This window comes from Rhagoletis pomonella, unplaced genomic scaffold (assembly GCF_013731165.1).
Source record: "Rhagoletis pomonella isolate Grant_MI unplaced genomic scaffold, Rhpom_1.0 Rhpom_scaffold_00008, whole genome shotgun sequence".
Lineage (NCBI taxonomy): Eukaryota > Metazoa > Arthropoda > Insecta > Diptera > Tephritidae > Rhagoletis > Rhagoletis pomonella.
Window position 1 is genome coordinate 19,466,815 of NW_023458562.1, and position 13,938 is coordinate 19,480,752.

Below are 13,938 nucleotides of genomic sequence, written 5' to 3' on the forward strand. Positions count from 1 at the left end.
ACACTGGCAGAAATACCCTCGGAGGTTTACCATTGCCTGCAGAGAGGTGAACGCTGTTTGAAAAAACTGTTTCTAATTTAGATGTTGCTCGGACCAGGGATCGAACACAGATCTTGCGGAGTGGTAGTACGCATCTCTATCAACTTTTCGCAATTTTATTGGCACATTTTCACTTTATTTTATTTAAACTCACGCATAGCATGAAAATAATGAATGCTCCAGAAAACGCATTGTGCCGGAAAAAATTTCCATAGGTAAACACTTAAAACAAAACAAAGTCAGTGCCCTATCGAAATATTTTACTCAAATAAAACAAAACATAAAAAGTAACTCCAACAACACTACCTACACCACATTAGCAATGCTTAACTTCAAGTTTAATGCCAGAAATGAAAGCAACGTCAATTGAATAGCAAAAAATTAGCAAAAAAATTCGCACTACTTGGACTCAATCTCATGTGAACCAAACGATCAGTACTTTCCTGCCGAGTGACTTTACGCGCATTTAATGTTTACAAAGCAATTGTTCGATAAAAATCACAAACCCCCACTCCATAATTATCAATAAGTGTTTTTTTTTCGTGATTAAAAATAAAATCACAGAACGATTTCAATATAAAAGCCCACTGGGTGCTAAAATTCAATTAGTGTCGGTTGTATATCAAAGCGCTTTTGTTACGAGCAAAATTTTAACGGTAATTAGTGGGAAAATACATTCGATCAGTGGCGAAATAGTGAACGTAGAAATGCACAAGGCGACCACACTAACGTTGGCGGCGTTTACGCTGTTGGCCTTATTTACTACCGCCACGCAGGGCAAGGATTGGTGGGAGAATGGCAATTACTACCAAATTTATCCGCGTTCATTTCGCGACAGCAATGGCGATGGCATTGGCGATTTGAATGGTAAGTGGAAGAGAGAGAGAAGCACTTATTTTTTAGAAACGAATTCCAAAAGAAATCCCCACATTTTCATTTCCATTCTACCTCCCAGGTGTCACCGAAAAACTGCAGTACTTGAAGGACATCGGCATCACAGCGGCGTGGCTGTCACCGATCTTCAAGTCGCCTATGGCCGATTTCGGTTATGACATCTCTGATTTCTATCAAATCCACCCAGAGTATGGTACTATGGAAGACTTCGAAAATATGATTAAGAAAGCCAAAGAGGTTGGCATTAAAATTATATTGGACTTTGTGCCAAATCACTCCAGCGATGAGAACGAATGGTTCATCAAATCCGTTGATGGCGATCCGGCTTACGTCGACTTCTATATCTGGCACAATGGCAAAATCAACGAAACTACCGGCGAGCGTGAACCACCCAGCAATTGGTTGAGCGCTTTTCGCTACTCCGCCTGGGAATGGAACGAAGTACGTCAGCAGTACTACTTGCATCAGTTCGCTATCAAGCAGCCCGATCTCAACTACCGCAACCCAGCTGTTGTGAACGAGATGAAGAATGTAATGCGCTTCTGGTTGGCCAAAGGCATTGCCGGCTTCCGTATTGACGCTGTGCCCTACCTCTTTGAAAAGGAACTGGACCGCAATAACAACTATCCCGATGAGCCAGTAATCGACGATGTGAGCAGCTGCCCAGACCCTGACGATGGCTGTCACTTGAAGCACATCTACACCCAGGATCAACCGGAGACCTTCGATATGGCCTATCAGTGGCGTGCACTGGCCGATGAGTTCAAGAAGGAGCATGGCGGCGACACACGCATTCTACTCACCGAAGCCTACACCAGTTTCGAAAACATCCTGCGTTTTTATGGCAATGGCGTGCAAAATGGCTCGCATGTTCCCTTCAATTTCGATTTCTTGACAAATGTTGTGAACAACACCAAAGCACCAGTGGTGGTGGAACACATCGAGAAATGGCTGAACGCCATGCCGGAGGGTGTGTACGCGAACTGGGTGTTGGGCAATCATGACAACAAGCGTCTTGCCTCGCGCTTCGGCGTGCAGCGCGCAGATCTCTTCAACATACTGCTGCAGACATTACCCGGCAATGCGGTAACTTACAATGTAAGTGACGGTTATATCTTTACTAAGAAACATGCTTTTTGCTGAACCAGTCTTTCTTCAGGGTGAGGAGCTTGTAATGACTGACGTATTCATCAGCTGGGAGGACTCTGTCGACCCGCAGGCCTGCAACGCAAATCCTACTAACTACTATGGCTATTCCCGTGACCCTGCGCGAACACCTTATCAATGGGATGCATCACCAAATGCCGGTAAGTGGCCTTATCAATAAGAGTGATAAGTTGAGAGCTATTTGACAAGTGCCACTGACAATTTCAACAATGCGCTCTTAACTCACTGATATATGTACACACATACCCACTCACGCCTTGAAGTAAACACTTCACATTAACTTTCAACAGGTTTCACATCAGGTGACCACACATGGCTTCCTGTGTCCGACGACTACAAGCAAAACAATGCTCTGGCACAACTACGTGCGCCACAATCTCATTTGCAAATTTTTAAGAAATTATTGCGACTGCGCAAGGAACCCTCTTTCCAAGATGGCGAATTACAAATCAAGGCGATCGACGACGATCTCATCATCTACTCGCGGTAGGTGTTCATTTTCTAACAGCTTCATGAGCTAAGAATTCATTCATTCCTTCCATTTTCACAGTCAAAAACCAGGTAGCGATCTTTACGTTATCGTACTCAACTTAGGCAGTACTGATAAGACACTGAACATAAACGATCACTATTCATTGGGCAGTCAAGCAGAGGTGATCACCACCTCCTTACAGTCACAGAACAACGATGGGTGCGTTAAGAAATGTGAGATCAGAATAGCAAGAGTAAATATTAATTAATATTTTTCCACAGTCAAATCATCGATCCTACCACATTCAAAGCCGAAGCTTATGTTGGCACTGTTCTGGTAGCAGTCTAACGAATTTAACCTTATCGTATAAGCTTTAATGGTATTAAGCAACAAAAACGCTCATCGCATGCAGACAAAAAACTAATATAAGATACAGAAAACTATTTATCTATGTAATAAATTTTCCAAAATTTATTTAAATTTACCTTAACAAATAAGTACTTATGAGTCAGCCAAATTGGTAATATTAAGAACAACTAATCATAATGGCGCGCCTTTAAATGCGCTCTCTTAGTCGCACAAAAATGCCATTCGCCGATTTCAAGGTCAGCACAGCCGACAAAATGGGATCATACTTGCTCGGATTGGGTAATCGTTTATTTTGTTCTTCGACTGGCAAACCAAGGAAGTGTCTCGAGTAGCCATCTTTCGAGGCCAGTTCATCCAGCGGTGGTAGGATTTCGAAAGTGCGCACTACCTTCGAAACCACCGTTTTTATTTCCAGCAGCGCGAACTTTTGTCCTGTTAAAATTGATAAATATTCTATTATTGAAAATTTGATATTTGTGAGCTCATTTAAAGTACTCACCAATGCAATTTCTTGGGCCCGCGCTGAAGGGAACATATTCAAAGGGATTCTGCGCACGCTTATCCGCATTCCAACGCTCCGGGTCCACTCGATATGGATCGGGAAAATGCTTTTCATTGTAGCCAAGTGCCATTAGAAATAGGTTAAGAGCGGTATCCTGCGGAATCACAAAGCCATCTGTTTGAAAGAGAGGCACAATAAGACTACGTGTAATTTGGGTTAACAAATTGTTACAACACTATCTAACATGCCCTTGTTTCTCGACCAAACGGTGTTATGCTTGCACATATTTATATTTTTGTTTACCCCTATCCCAAAAAGATGGGAAATCAAAAATGAAAAAATTGGTATACCATCAACGTATTTCTCATCAACGCATCGTTTTAGAAAAAAAAAAATACTTAATCGGTTTAATATTTTTTGAGTTTAATCGTGAAAAACATTCTCGATATAATCAGTTTTACGTAATAAGTATAGAATCAGAAAGGTTGCAGACTTTCGAGGATTTCGAGGGGCTTTGGGTGGTTGGACGCTGTCGCCTAAGATTTTGTGGTATGTAGAAAAATTTTTCGTTCTAACAACTACGCTTCGCAAACGGCTAGTCTTCGTTCTCAAAGGCGCCTTAAACTCGCAAAAGCTGGGGAGCTGACTAGTTTAAAGAGGACCTGACAGAGGTGGCTGCACTTATTATACGTTCGTCTATCTGGAAGCAGACGATCAGCATGGCCCCAGCTTGTCCAATTCTAATCGAGATTCATTCGATCACGGATGTAGTGATTCTAGCTCAGATAACAGACGGTGTACATTGATTTGGTGAAAACTAGTATTGCTTGTTCCATGCCACTCCCTGGAATCCATCACATTGCAACCTAATTTCATCAATAAAAAAAATTGCCCAGTACCATATACAGGCAGAAACTGATAAGGGCTATTTACAAACAGAAACTTATTTTTTTAAAGTTCATCTCTAGCCACATATCAATTTGACTCACTTATATCGTAGTCCTTTTCCGTGCGCCTACCAACCATCGGTACGCTGGGATATAGACGCATCGTTTCCTTTATTACCATGTCCAAATACGGCATGTCGGCAATTTGTTGGAAGGTCGTTTCTCCATTCAGGTTATCACCCAACACTCTTTGCTGCTCTGCATATACTTTTTTCTAAAAGTCAATAAATGACTCATGAAATAAGTGCTTATATGTACATAAGTACTTATTCGTACCTGTATCTCAGGATGCAGTGAGAGCAAATAAATAGTGAAAGCTATGCCTGACGTGGTCGTATCGTGCCCCTGTGAAAATACATATGTATGTACATGTATGTGTATGTGTAAATTTGTGTCTCAAACGAATTTTATAACTCACCTCGAACATAAATGTCGATACCTCCTCGTATATCTCATGTTGCGTTAAAAGCCGGCCATCGATTGTGGAAGACAGCAGAGTGTCAAGAAAAGCAAGCTTTTTGCTAGAGAACTCATCCTCCTCTCCACGCTCAGACCGAGTGTCTTCTAGTTTGCGTGCGGCTATGCGCTTTTTAATAACCTAGGAGTAAAAGGAGTTTAAGTAAAGCTATGAAAATTCTAGCCAGCTTAGAGTAAAATTAGCTTTATATAAAAACTAATATTATGATATATGTATGTACGAATCAAGAGAAATTAAAAATGCGTAATTCCCAAAAGTATTGTCTAAGTCCAAAAGAAACACAAACATTTATTTTAATTAATATCGAATGCTTATGAGTCGTGTAGAGTTTAAAAACGCAAAATGTATCGGTTAATTACGAAAGAGAATAAGTCAGCACTTTTCCCATAGAGCCCACCGATTCAAATGTAATATTTAAAGTTTTTCTAAATAGTTGAAGAAGTTTTTTTTTTTCATAAAAATGGGCTTGGCAACTTTTCTCTCTCTAAGTTGGCGTTATGTTTATGAAATTACCTCATTCGTGAAATCTTCTAAAATTTTTAGTGTTCTGCAGAATTTTGGATAGTCCGGCGTAAATTTGTATAACGTATTCGAACGTTTGATTGGATGAAAAGCGCGCATATTTATGGTGTAACACATGCTAGAAAAAATTAATTTTTTAAGTAATCTTAGAAAAATATTTTGAAACCACTTTTTTTGAGCACACTCACTCTTTGAACGCCTGCACAACTTCATGATCATGATTGTCCATCGCACCTATATGCACGCCCATCGCAGTATCTGCATTCGAAAAACTCATGGACGTTTCAAAAAATTTTAATATTTCTAAAACTATTAGCTCAGTCCAATAACTCACCACAAATCACATCCATCGTCAGATAGTGCGTCATTTCTTGAAAATCGAAAATGTTATCGCCATGCGCGACGATGCGTAGTTTTTCGATAAATTTGTTTGAATTCTGATTCATATCTTCATGAAAATGTTGCAAAATCTTGAAATGAAACGATGGTGTAATCATTTTGCGGTGTGTGAACCATTTTCGTCCGGTGCTGGTGAGCAGACCAGTACCTAGCCATGGATGAAACATATCATAAATATCTGATTTGTCTATCAGAGTTTTGCTTGTCAAAATAAACTGCAAAGAAAAGCAGGTAAGTATTTTTTTCTTTTGGTTTTTAATTTTTTTGTTACCTCCAAATCTTTGACATTTGTGATAATAATATTGCGATAGTAACCGATGTGCACGCGATAATTTTGGTAGTCGGAATCCACCCACCACTGAAAGAGCTGACTCAAGAGACCTTTGAATAGAAGAGAATAAATGAGAGAATAATTGAGAAAAAGTCTATAAAAAATTTATTCAAATAAGAGAAGCTATTGGAGAAAATATGCAACTATAGCCAGGGCTGGCAAAGATATGCATAAAAACATTAATTTAAGCGCTTAAAAAGCTTGCTAAATAAACAAAATATGCTAAATCCCTCAAGTTTTATGATGAAATTCGCGATGTTTTTGCTAGTTTGCTCTGAGATGACTTTCATTAAAGCTTCCTTAAACTATGAATAAAAAACTATAAATAAAATTATTGATGGAAACCATATATGTAATACTCCTATATTGGCAGTAAGAGCTAGTACCGTCCGAAAACACTACAGTACAGATATATCAATAAACACGTACGAAAGAAAAGGAACACATACGTTTATAAATAAACATGTACACAACCCATATACAAAAACGGCACTCAAGTACACAATAGGAGCGTTCCTTATCTCCCAGAAATAGTCAGAAAAAGTCCGAAGTAGTCAGATTTAGTCCAAAAAGCGTTCCTTAACTCGGAAATGACAGCAAAAATGAGAGAGCAACAGTCAGTGAGAGTGACTCTCATCAGTCCGAAGTAGTCAGATTTAGTCAGAAGAATTTAAATTAACGGAAATTAAAGAATACGCTAAAAGTGAGAATAATCTAAAAAGTAAAAGAAATGAATTGGAATTGGAAGGAGGCAAAAAATAATTGATATAGCAAGTGTTTATTGTGCTTGTGCTTGTGTGAATGTGTTTTGTACATACATTTCTGTTCTTATTTGACGTTAGTTTTGTTGTTGCCATTCTTTGGACTAAAAATTTGGTTTTTTGCGTTCCTTTACTTTTCCTGTTATTCTCTTTTAGTGAGCGCATTTTGCTTACGCTCTGGCATTTTGACACTTCAGATTTTAGTCCAAAAAGATAAGGAATGAACCTAATACATTGACAAAAACGGTACTAGACTGTCTCGCTTTGATTTCGGAATGCTTACACATTGAGAAGTTAGCTTACTGCCAATATAGAAGTGTTACATATATGATGGACACATATTTATGTATGTATGTATGCGAGGGCGGGTCGAAAATTTAGTTTTTCTCAAATCCATTAAAATGACAGAGAACACGCCACAAAGCATACTGGTCTTGTTAAAAATTTCCAAATATACCAAACTGTTTTTCAAATTTGCTATACTTTGCGAATTTTTAAAAATTTGGGAATGATTTCGGGAGCAATAATACCAAAATCTTTATTTACCATCATCGTGGAAAAATTTCATTTATGCAAATGAATATGGAAACACTTAATTAGCACAAATTGCACAAACACTAATTAGTTTACTTATTACTATGCATGCAATACAAAAATTGCAATTAAATGAAGTTCACAGGAATTTTTGTTCACATTTTAATTTTTAAATAATTATGTTTTTATCTGAAGGCTTTTTATCATATTATTATGGTAAATCAGTAACTGTAAACCTCGCCTTCAGTTTGGTAATTATAACGTACCGATCGAGTAATGTTTGTAAAGGTTATGTCGAAAAAAAGGGGATTCGACAAAAATTTATCTTAAATTGTATAGCTTCGAAATATAAGGAACGATTACGGAAAAGTGTGCCATGGATTGACTTGTTGTTTCGTTCAAGTTAAATACAAAGCTATATATATCCCCATTTGGAGAGTCCCAAGAAGATAGTGCATTTACCTACGGTCACTCTCTCGACATAATGAAATTAACTAAAATATTCACATATATGTATCTAATAGCTTTTTCTCTTCTCGATATAATGTTGCATTTATTCTAATGTATGCATGTATATATATATTGTTTGTAAACATTTGTGTCTGCATATCAACATGTTGATAGAGTAGACCTTTTCGAATACATAACATGAAAACAGCTTGGTGACTCAAATGAGCGCCAAGAAATCGCCGTACGAATATTATCTCCGCCCAGCGTCACGATCAACAGATAACAAGACACTACGAAATATCTCAGTTAATAATAAGGTTTTTGCTACAAACATAAATTACATATACATACATACATATGTATATACCCTGTAGGGAAACCTCGAACTGGTGAACCAAATTTTTAGTTCCGTACTAGATCAAAATCGCCACCAGTTCAAAAGCAGCGATATGTGGTACTTTTAAAAATCAATTTTAGAAATCTATATCTAAAATTACGAATTTAGAACTGGTTCAAAACTATAGAAAAAGGGATGCAGAACGAACTAGATCTCATCTGGCGAATTTTGAACTATTTCGAAACTATTGAAAAAGGGATGCAGCGGGGGGCTTGTTTACTTTAAATAGATTTTTGCTTGGCGGGTTTTTCGTTCAAATACGCTTTCAGTCTGCACGTCGCAGATGCTTTTTCATAGTTTGGCAATACAAAACTAATATTTGTGTTAGCATCTTAACATTTTGGGACCTTCTGGAATATAACCAATAACAGTCAGCTGCTCTGCAAATTCAGCTACAGCCAATGGTATGTAAACGTGTTTTCAAATGTACAATTTAATTTACATTCATTCAAACAAATTTGATTTCAGATTGAAAATACATTTCTCTGCAAATAATTGAAATTTTCTACCATGGTAACCCAAAAAGAAAACATGTTGTTACTTTTTTCGTTTACAACTGGTTCGAAACTATAGAAAATGGGGTGCAAAGCGAACTAGATCCCATATGTCGAATTTAGGACTGGTTCTGAACTATAGAAAAGGTATTGCAGCGGGGGACAATTTCCAATTCCTATGACATCGCTGTGTTAAATTCGCCAGTTGTTTCCATGCAAAAGAGATTTATCGCGAACTAGTAGTGGTTCTAAATGTACTAGAAGCGCAGCAGTTCAAAACTAGAGATTTTCCCTACAGGGTAAATGCAACTGAATTGTGGTTCTCTGTATGTATGTATGTTAACTGATTAACGAACGCGGCTAACTGATAACTGAGTAAATTTTCACAGCAAAAAATGCATATACTCGCGAAACTAGGGGTCAAATATTTATAAGAAAAGTGAGTTTCCAGGGCTATTTTAAAGAATTTTGAAATACCTAAGATTTGATTAATTCTTTATATTAATTTAAAAAATTTGTGCAATGTAGAATAACAATATGAATACAAAAAAAAGAGAAAATTCTGTAGAAAATAAAGAGATACATTTCTTGGTGCACAAGGATGAATAAGTGTTGAATATGTCCTTTTAAAATTTTATTTTTGGACATTCTTGAAAATTTGCAATATTTACTTTTGAAAAATTTTATATCAAGGATGAATATACAAAAACACAACAACATTTGCGAATTTCGCCATTCTTTCTTAGCTTAAAAAAAAATATTAAAAGACCTTTTCAATCGGTACCTATTCGCTCTTGTGACACAAAAAATTTTAATAGGGAATAGTGAATTATGAACTATGGTAAAGATGAAACGTAAATGTAAGTTGTGGGAAAGAGTGGATCAATATAAAGCCTACAACTCGGAAAAAATATTGGGCTAATCCTTAACTGTGATGGAATATTTAAAAATTATATAGGTGTTAATATTTTCAATTCTCCCGATTTTTGGGAGTGATTTTTCCATTGTTGGGAAAATTATTTTCGGGAAATTGCGCAAAAAAAGCGGAAAATCGAAAAAACTAATAAAATTATATATATACATATAGACTTTTTACCTTAATTCACAAAGGCCCTAAACAACAAATATATAAATGTTTATATTGATATTTTCATATGTTTTAAAATTATGTGAGTTTTGTCGCAAGGTGTAATTTTATCATTGTTTTATTTTTATTTAATTGCAGTTTGTGCAATTAATTTTCCAAGTTCAAGTACAATACGTTTATACAACATTCATATGTGTGCAAGTTGTAGCGTGCGCTACATATTACCGCAATCGGTAAAAAGTTGTAAACGCAAACCGCGGAACTTCTAATTTTTTTTAACAGGTTTAACGTGTACTTGTATTTATTTCAATTGATCAATTGATATAAGTAAATAGAGTGCAATTTCTGAGCTTATAAATACCCATATGCATATGTATATACATATACGCATTCAAATTGCGGATTGCAACCAGATTTATGATGCGAATGACATTTGTAAAAAAAATTTCAAGGTTGCGAATTCGTCAGTATGCATTTTTTTTTATTTGCTTAAGGTCTCAGCTGTATTTAAAGAGAATGTAGTACACCTGTGTACATATGTGTGTGTTTTTGTTTCGAGAAGAGATGGATACCGAGTCAAATTTTCGTTGTTGGTGTTTACGACGGGGTACGAATATGATGTACATATTGTGGGCCGATTGGTCTCCAAGCCAAATTTTATAAGATACTGACTTTATGGCAAGATTTCCAGCGGGAAAAAGCTGTGCTTCGCTGATATTGAATACATCGTCGCTACCATGTCAATACCTTGCGCGTGCGTTTAGAATGATACGCAAGTAGGTAAAATTCCTAGTCCTATTAGAAGCAGAGGATACTGGCTTTACCAAAAAGGTCGAATCCCACACTGTTTCCTAATGACAACAATACTTTTTACAGCCATTTTGTTGCTCTCCTGAAAAATACCCATATTCACATTCAATAGTTTGACACGATAGCGAAGACATAGGTAACAATTTATTATAAAGCTTAAACAGACGGCAGCGTTGATCCGGATCAACTGCAGTTAATTACCGTTTATAATTTAAAAGTGTTATTTTGCCTTCCTCTCCCTTCTCTATATCAGCGCCTATACTTCTACTATACTGTTAAGTCCGTTAGGAAATACATATGTACATATGTAGCTTTGTATTAAAATTATGCAAGGAGTTATAGAAATAAATATATTATAAACTAAATACACCAAAATGTATCCAAAAATTGCTAATATAAAGCATGAAGGCATGTACATTAGGGTGGTCCAAAAAAAAGTAATGTCGGAATTTCCCTAGAATTGTTCTATACCGAAAAATATAACCCCGTTTTTTCATTTTGAAATCAAAAAGTCGCTCAAAGCACTTAAATTTTTCCATGAATTTTTCATTAAAAAAAAAAAACAAGTTTTCGTAGAAATGGTATGGAATTCTAGAAAATAAATATTTTTCGATAGGAAAAGTTTGTTTCTCTTCGGAAGACTGCCAATTTAGAATACCCAATTGGTTAGTTAACCATTTTCTGTTATTAGCAATTTTTTTAGTACCCTTTAAAACCTTAAATGGGTCTCCATTGCATTTAGTGAGGTTTTTAGGGATCCTATAAAAAATAGTTAATAATAGAAAATGGTTAAATAAACAATTGGATATTGTCACTGGAAGTCTCCTTAAGAGAAACGAAGTTTTCCGATCGAAAAATATTGATTTTCAAGACTTCTATACCATTTTTACGAAAACTTGTTTTTTCGCATACAACAAAAACTTGTTTTTGAGCGACCTCTATATATTTTTTATTTCAAATAAAAAAAAGTTTTTTTTTTTATATACATAGAGCAAACCTAGGGAGTGAGAGCATTAAAATTCCGACTTTACTTTTTCGCATGCATTTTTGGGCCACCCTAATGTGCTTCTGTATTTATGCACACATGTATGTGTGTACATATATTATGTGCGCGTGCGAAATCTTGATTCATTTATTTCTAGTTTAACACCATTTTAAAATTTTAAATTGTTTTCAAGACATTAATGAAGAGGCAGCATGACTGGCACATTTTACTTATCAGATGCAAAGGAACTAAATGAAAACAGTACACACATCTTTTTCACTTATTTTAAAGAAGCCTTCACATAAAGCCGGCTATTAAAACTTTTTGTTTTATTTTTTATATTTTTTTCTTATTTATGTACTTACATAAGTACAAATGTATGTACATACCTAAGCAAGTATTGTCTTCACACTCATATTGTTTACACTTTTCCCAGCCACACATTTTCGCTTACCACTCGGTGTCTGGGCCATTTGGTGCCCATTTCCTAGGATCGGCAGTGCTGCTGGTCCTGGTAATTTATTCACCTGCCTCACTTTGCTATGGTTCTTCACCTCCAGATAAAGTATAAAAAGAAATGGTGCTAGCAAAAAGCTCCAAAGTAGAAACCACATTTTGTTTTACTTATTTTACCAGATATTCGAGTAAAATTCAAAATTCCGCCAAAGTTTATTTTGTTTTTTTGTTTATAAAACTCGTTTTAACCGCAGCGCACAAATGACGATCGACAACTAAGCGCGGTTACTCGCGCGCTTCAGTATTTCAATATGCACAATGCGATGTATTTTAATATTGCACATATAATAAATAAAAAACTCTTTTAGCTAACAATTGATAAGGCTAACACACGTCTTTTATGCGCACAGCCTATAAGTATGCAAAAGTTTTGGTAGTTCCGCCAGTGATCGTGAACACTGATTGATTTCTGCTGAGTACCGCGATCGTTAGGTACCATTTTCAAAATTTGTCATAATTTAATAAAGCTTTTCATTTTTCCTTTCCTCAGCTACACAATACTCAACGTCTGCAATTGCCAAGGTTTTTTTGCAGCTGCGCGCATTGCATTTTATTGCATTTTCATGAACATTCGAAAGGTGAGAGCAGCAGTTGAGAAAAACGACATTAGAATGGTGGCATAAATTTTTTAGTTGATACGTGCGACACGCACTTTGCATACATATGTACATACATACATACAGTGACTCAAACAAATGACCATGTGTTGGTTTTCTTTTAAATATTCGCAATGTTTTTCGAGCTGCATTTTTTTTGTTATTTATTTTTTTTTGTCAAAATACTGTTCAAGCTTTAACCAAAACCATATAAATTACAGTTTCAAATTCTCAAAAATCAGCGCGATTTTTTAGCCGGTTAAAACTTGCACTTCATTAGACTTAAATTGTATGGGCCATTAAACTGCATACCCAAAAATGTTGTAACGAATTAGATTAAAAAGTTGAAATTTTGTTGAATTTTCCTAAAAGTTGTATAAAGTTTGATTAATGCTTGGACGGTCATTTGTTTGCGTCACTGTATGTACATATGTATGTAGCTATGCAAATGCCAAGATCATGGGATTGCCCTATACCGCGATTTCATCATTTTTGTATTGGCTGGAAATGTATTTCTTTTTCGAAATCATATGAAATTCGCTCTTATGGTATGTATTTGAATCGCTATTCTAACCAACTTAACGCTTGGCAAATATATACATAAAATAAGGCATGAGGATGTACGAGTCAACCGGAACTCGAACCCAGTCTCAGCGTCTCGAAATACATGTCGGTGGGTGGGTCTGGTTAAAAGCACACACCACTTTTTTTTGTGCCTTTTGTTATGCGATTGTTGTTATGGAGATGCTTGCCGGTCCCACACCATATCCTTTTGTTGGTAATTTATTTCAAATCGGACTCAAGCCAGATACTAAGTGGACTTACTGACAAAAACTAAAAATTTTTCTTTAGTTTTTTGTTAAATTCAACAATTTTAATAGCAAGTTTCACGGAAGTCATTTAAGTGAAAACTGTTAATTTCTATTTGAATTTAAAATGTATAAAAACTGAAAAAATCATTTTCACTTAAATTCCTCGTGAATTCTCAAAAAAGTTCAAAATTACAACTTAGATATACACACAAACATACAGTGCCGGACAAAAGTATTGGCACAGAGATTTTTTTCGCAATATCTGCAGTCTTTTATTCTAATTTATTTTCGATAATTCTTTATAAAAACAAAGTTCGTCCTACACCAAAAAACATAAAAACGAAATCTCTAAACTTTGTGCAAACCTCCGGAAAAT

General features: G+C 35.9%; 3 protein-coding genes across 3 annotated transcripts in view; 2 read left to right on the forward strand and 1 right to left on the reverse strand.

Annotated features, from left to right (window-relative positions):
• The first annotated feature begins 58 nt into the window (after window positions 1-58).
• On the forward strand, window positions 59-3,062 carry LOC118744316 (maltase A1). Its single transcript, XM_036477230.1, has 6 exons — window positions 59-906; window positions 995-2,031; window positions 2,093-2,240; window positions 2,391-2,586; window positions 2,651-2,791; window positions 2,854-3,062. Exons 1-6 carry the CDS (start codon window positions 747-749, stop codon window positions 2,918-2,920), a joined length of 1,749 nt encoding a protein of 582 aa, XP_036333123.1. The 5' UTR covers window positions 59-746; the 3' UTR covers window positions 2,921-3,062.
• On the reverse strand, window positions 3,024-12,192 carry LOC118744319 (cytochrome P450 4e2-like; the record flags this gene model as incomplete). The annotated part of the gene is given in 10 exon segments (XM_036477233.1): window positions 3,024-3,373; window positions 3,441-3,617; window positions 4,433-4,604; window positions 4,667-4,735; window positions 4,809-4,988; window positions 5,382-5,508; window positions 5,579-5,648; window positions 5,725-6,004; window positions 6,061-6,170; window positions 12,093-12,192. Coding segments are annotated over 10 exon segments (1,449 nt in total). The 3' UTR covers window positions 3,024-3,128.
• A 1,296-nt stretch (window positions 12,193-13,488) lies between these two features.
• The window catches only part of LOC118745220 (probable cytochrome P450 4ad1), a 36,276-nt gene continuing 35,826 nt past the window's right edge, over window positions 13,489-13,938 (forward strand). The window contains 1 exon segment of the mRNA XM_036478745.1: window positions 13,489-13,562. Within this exon segment, the coding sequence (XP_036334638.1) occupies window positions 13,489-13,562 (74 nt within the window).

What these genes read in the sequence shown, in the direction of transcription:
- LOC118744316 (XM_036477230.1), top strand. Translation starts at nt 747, where the DNA reads ATGCACAAGGCGACCACACTAACGTTGGCGGCGTTTACGCTGTTGGCC. An exon ending in TGGCATTGGCGATTTGAATG is followed by an intron (nt 907 to 994) that starts GTAAGTGGAAGA and finishes TCTACCTCCCAG; the next exon opens with GTGTCACCGAAAAACTGCAG. An exon ending in CAGTCACAGAACAACGATGG is followed by an intron (nt 2,792 to 2,853) that starts GTGCGTTAAGAA and finishes ATTTTTCCACAG; the next exon opens with TCAAATCATCGATCCTACCA.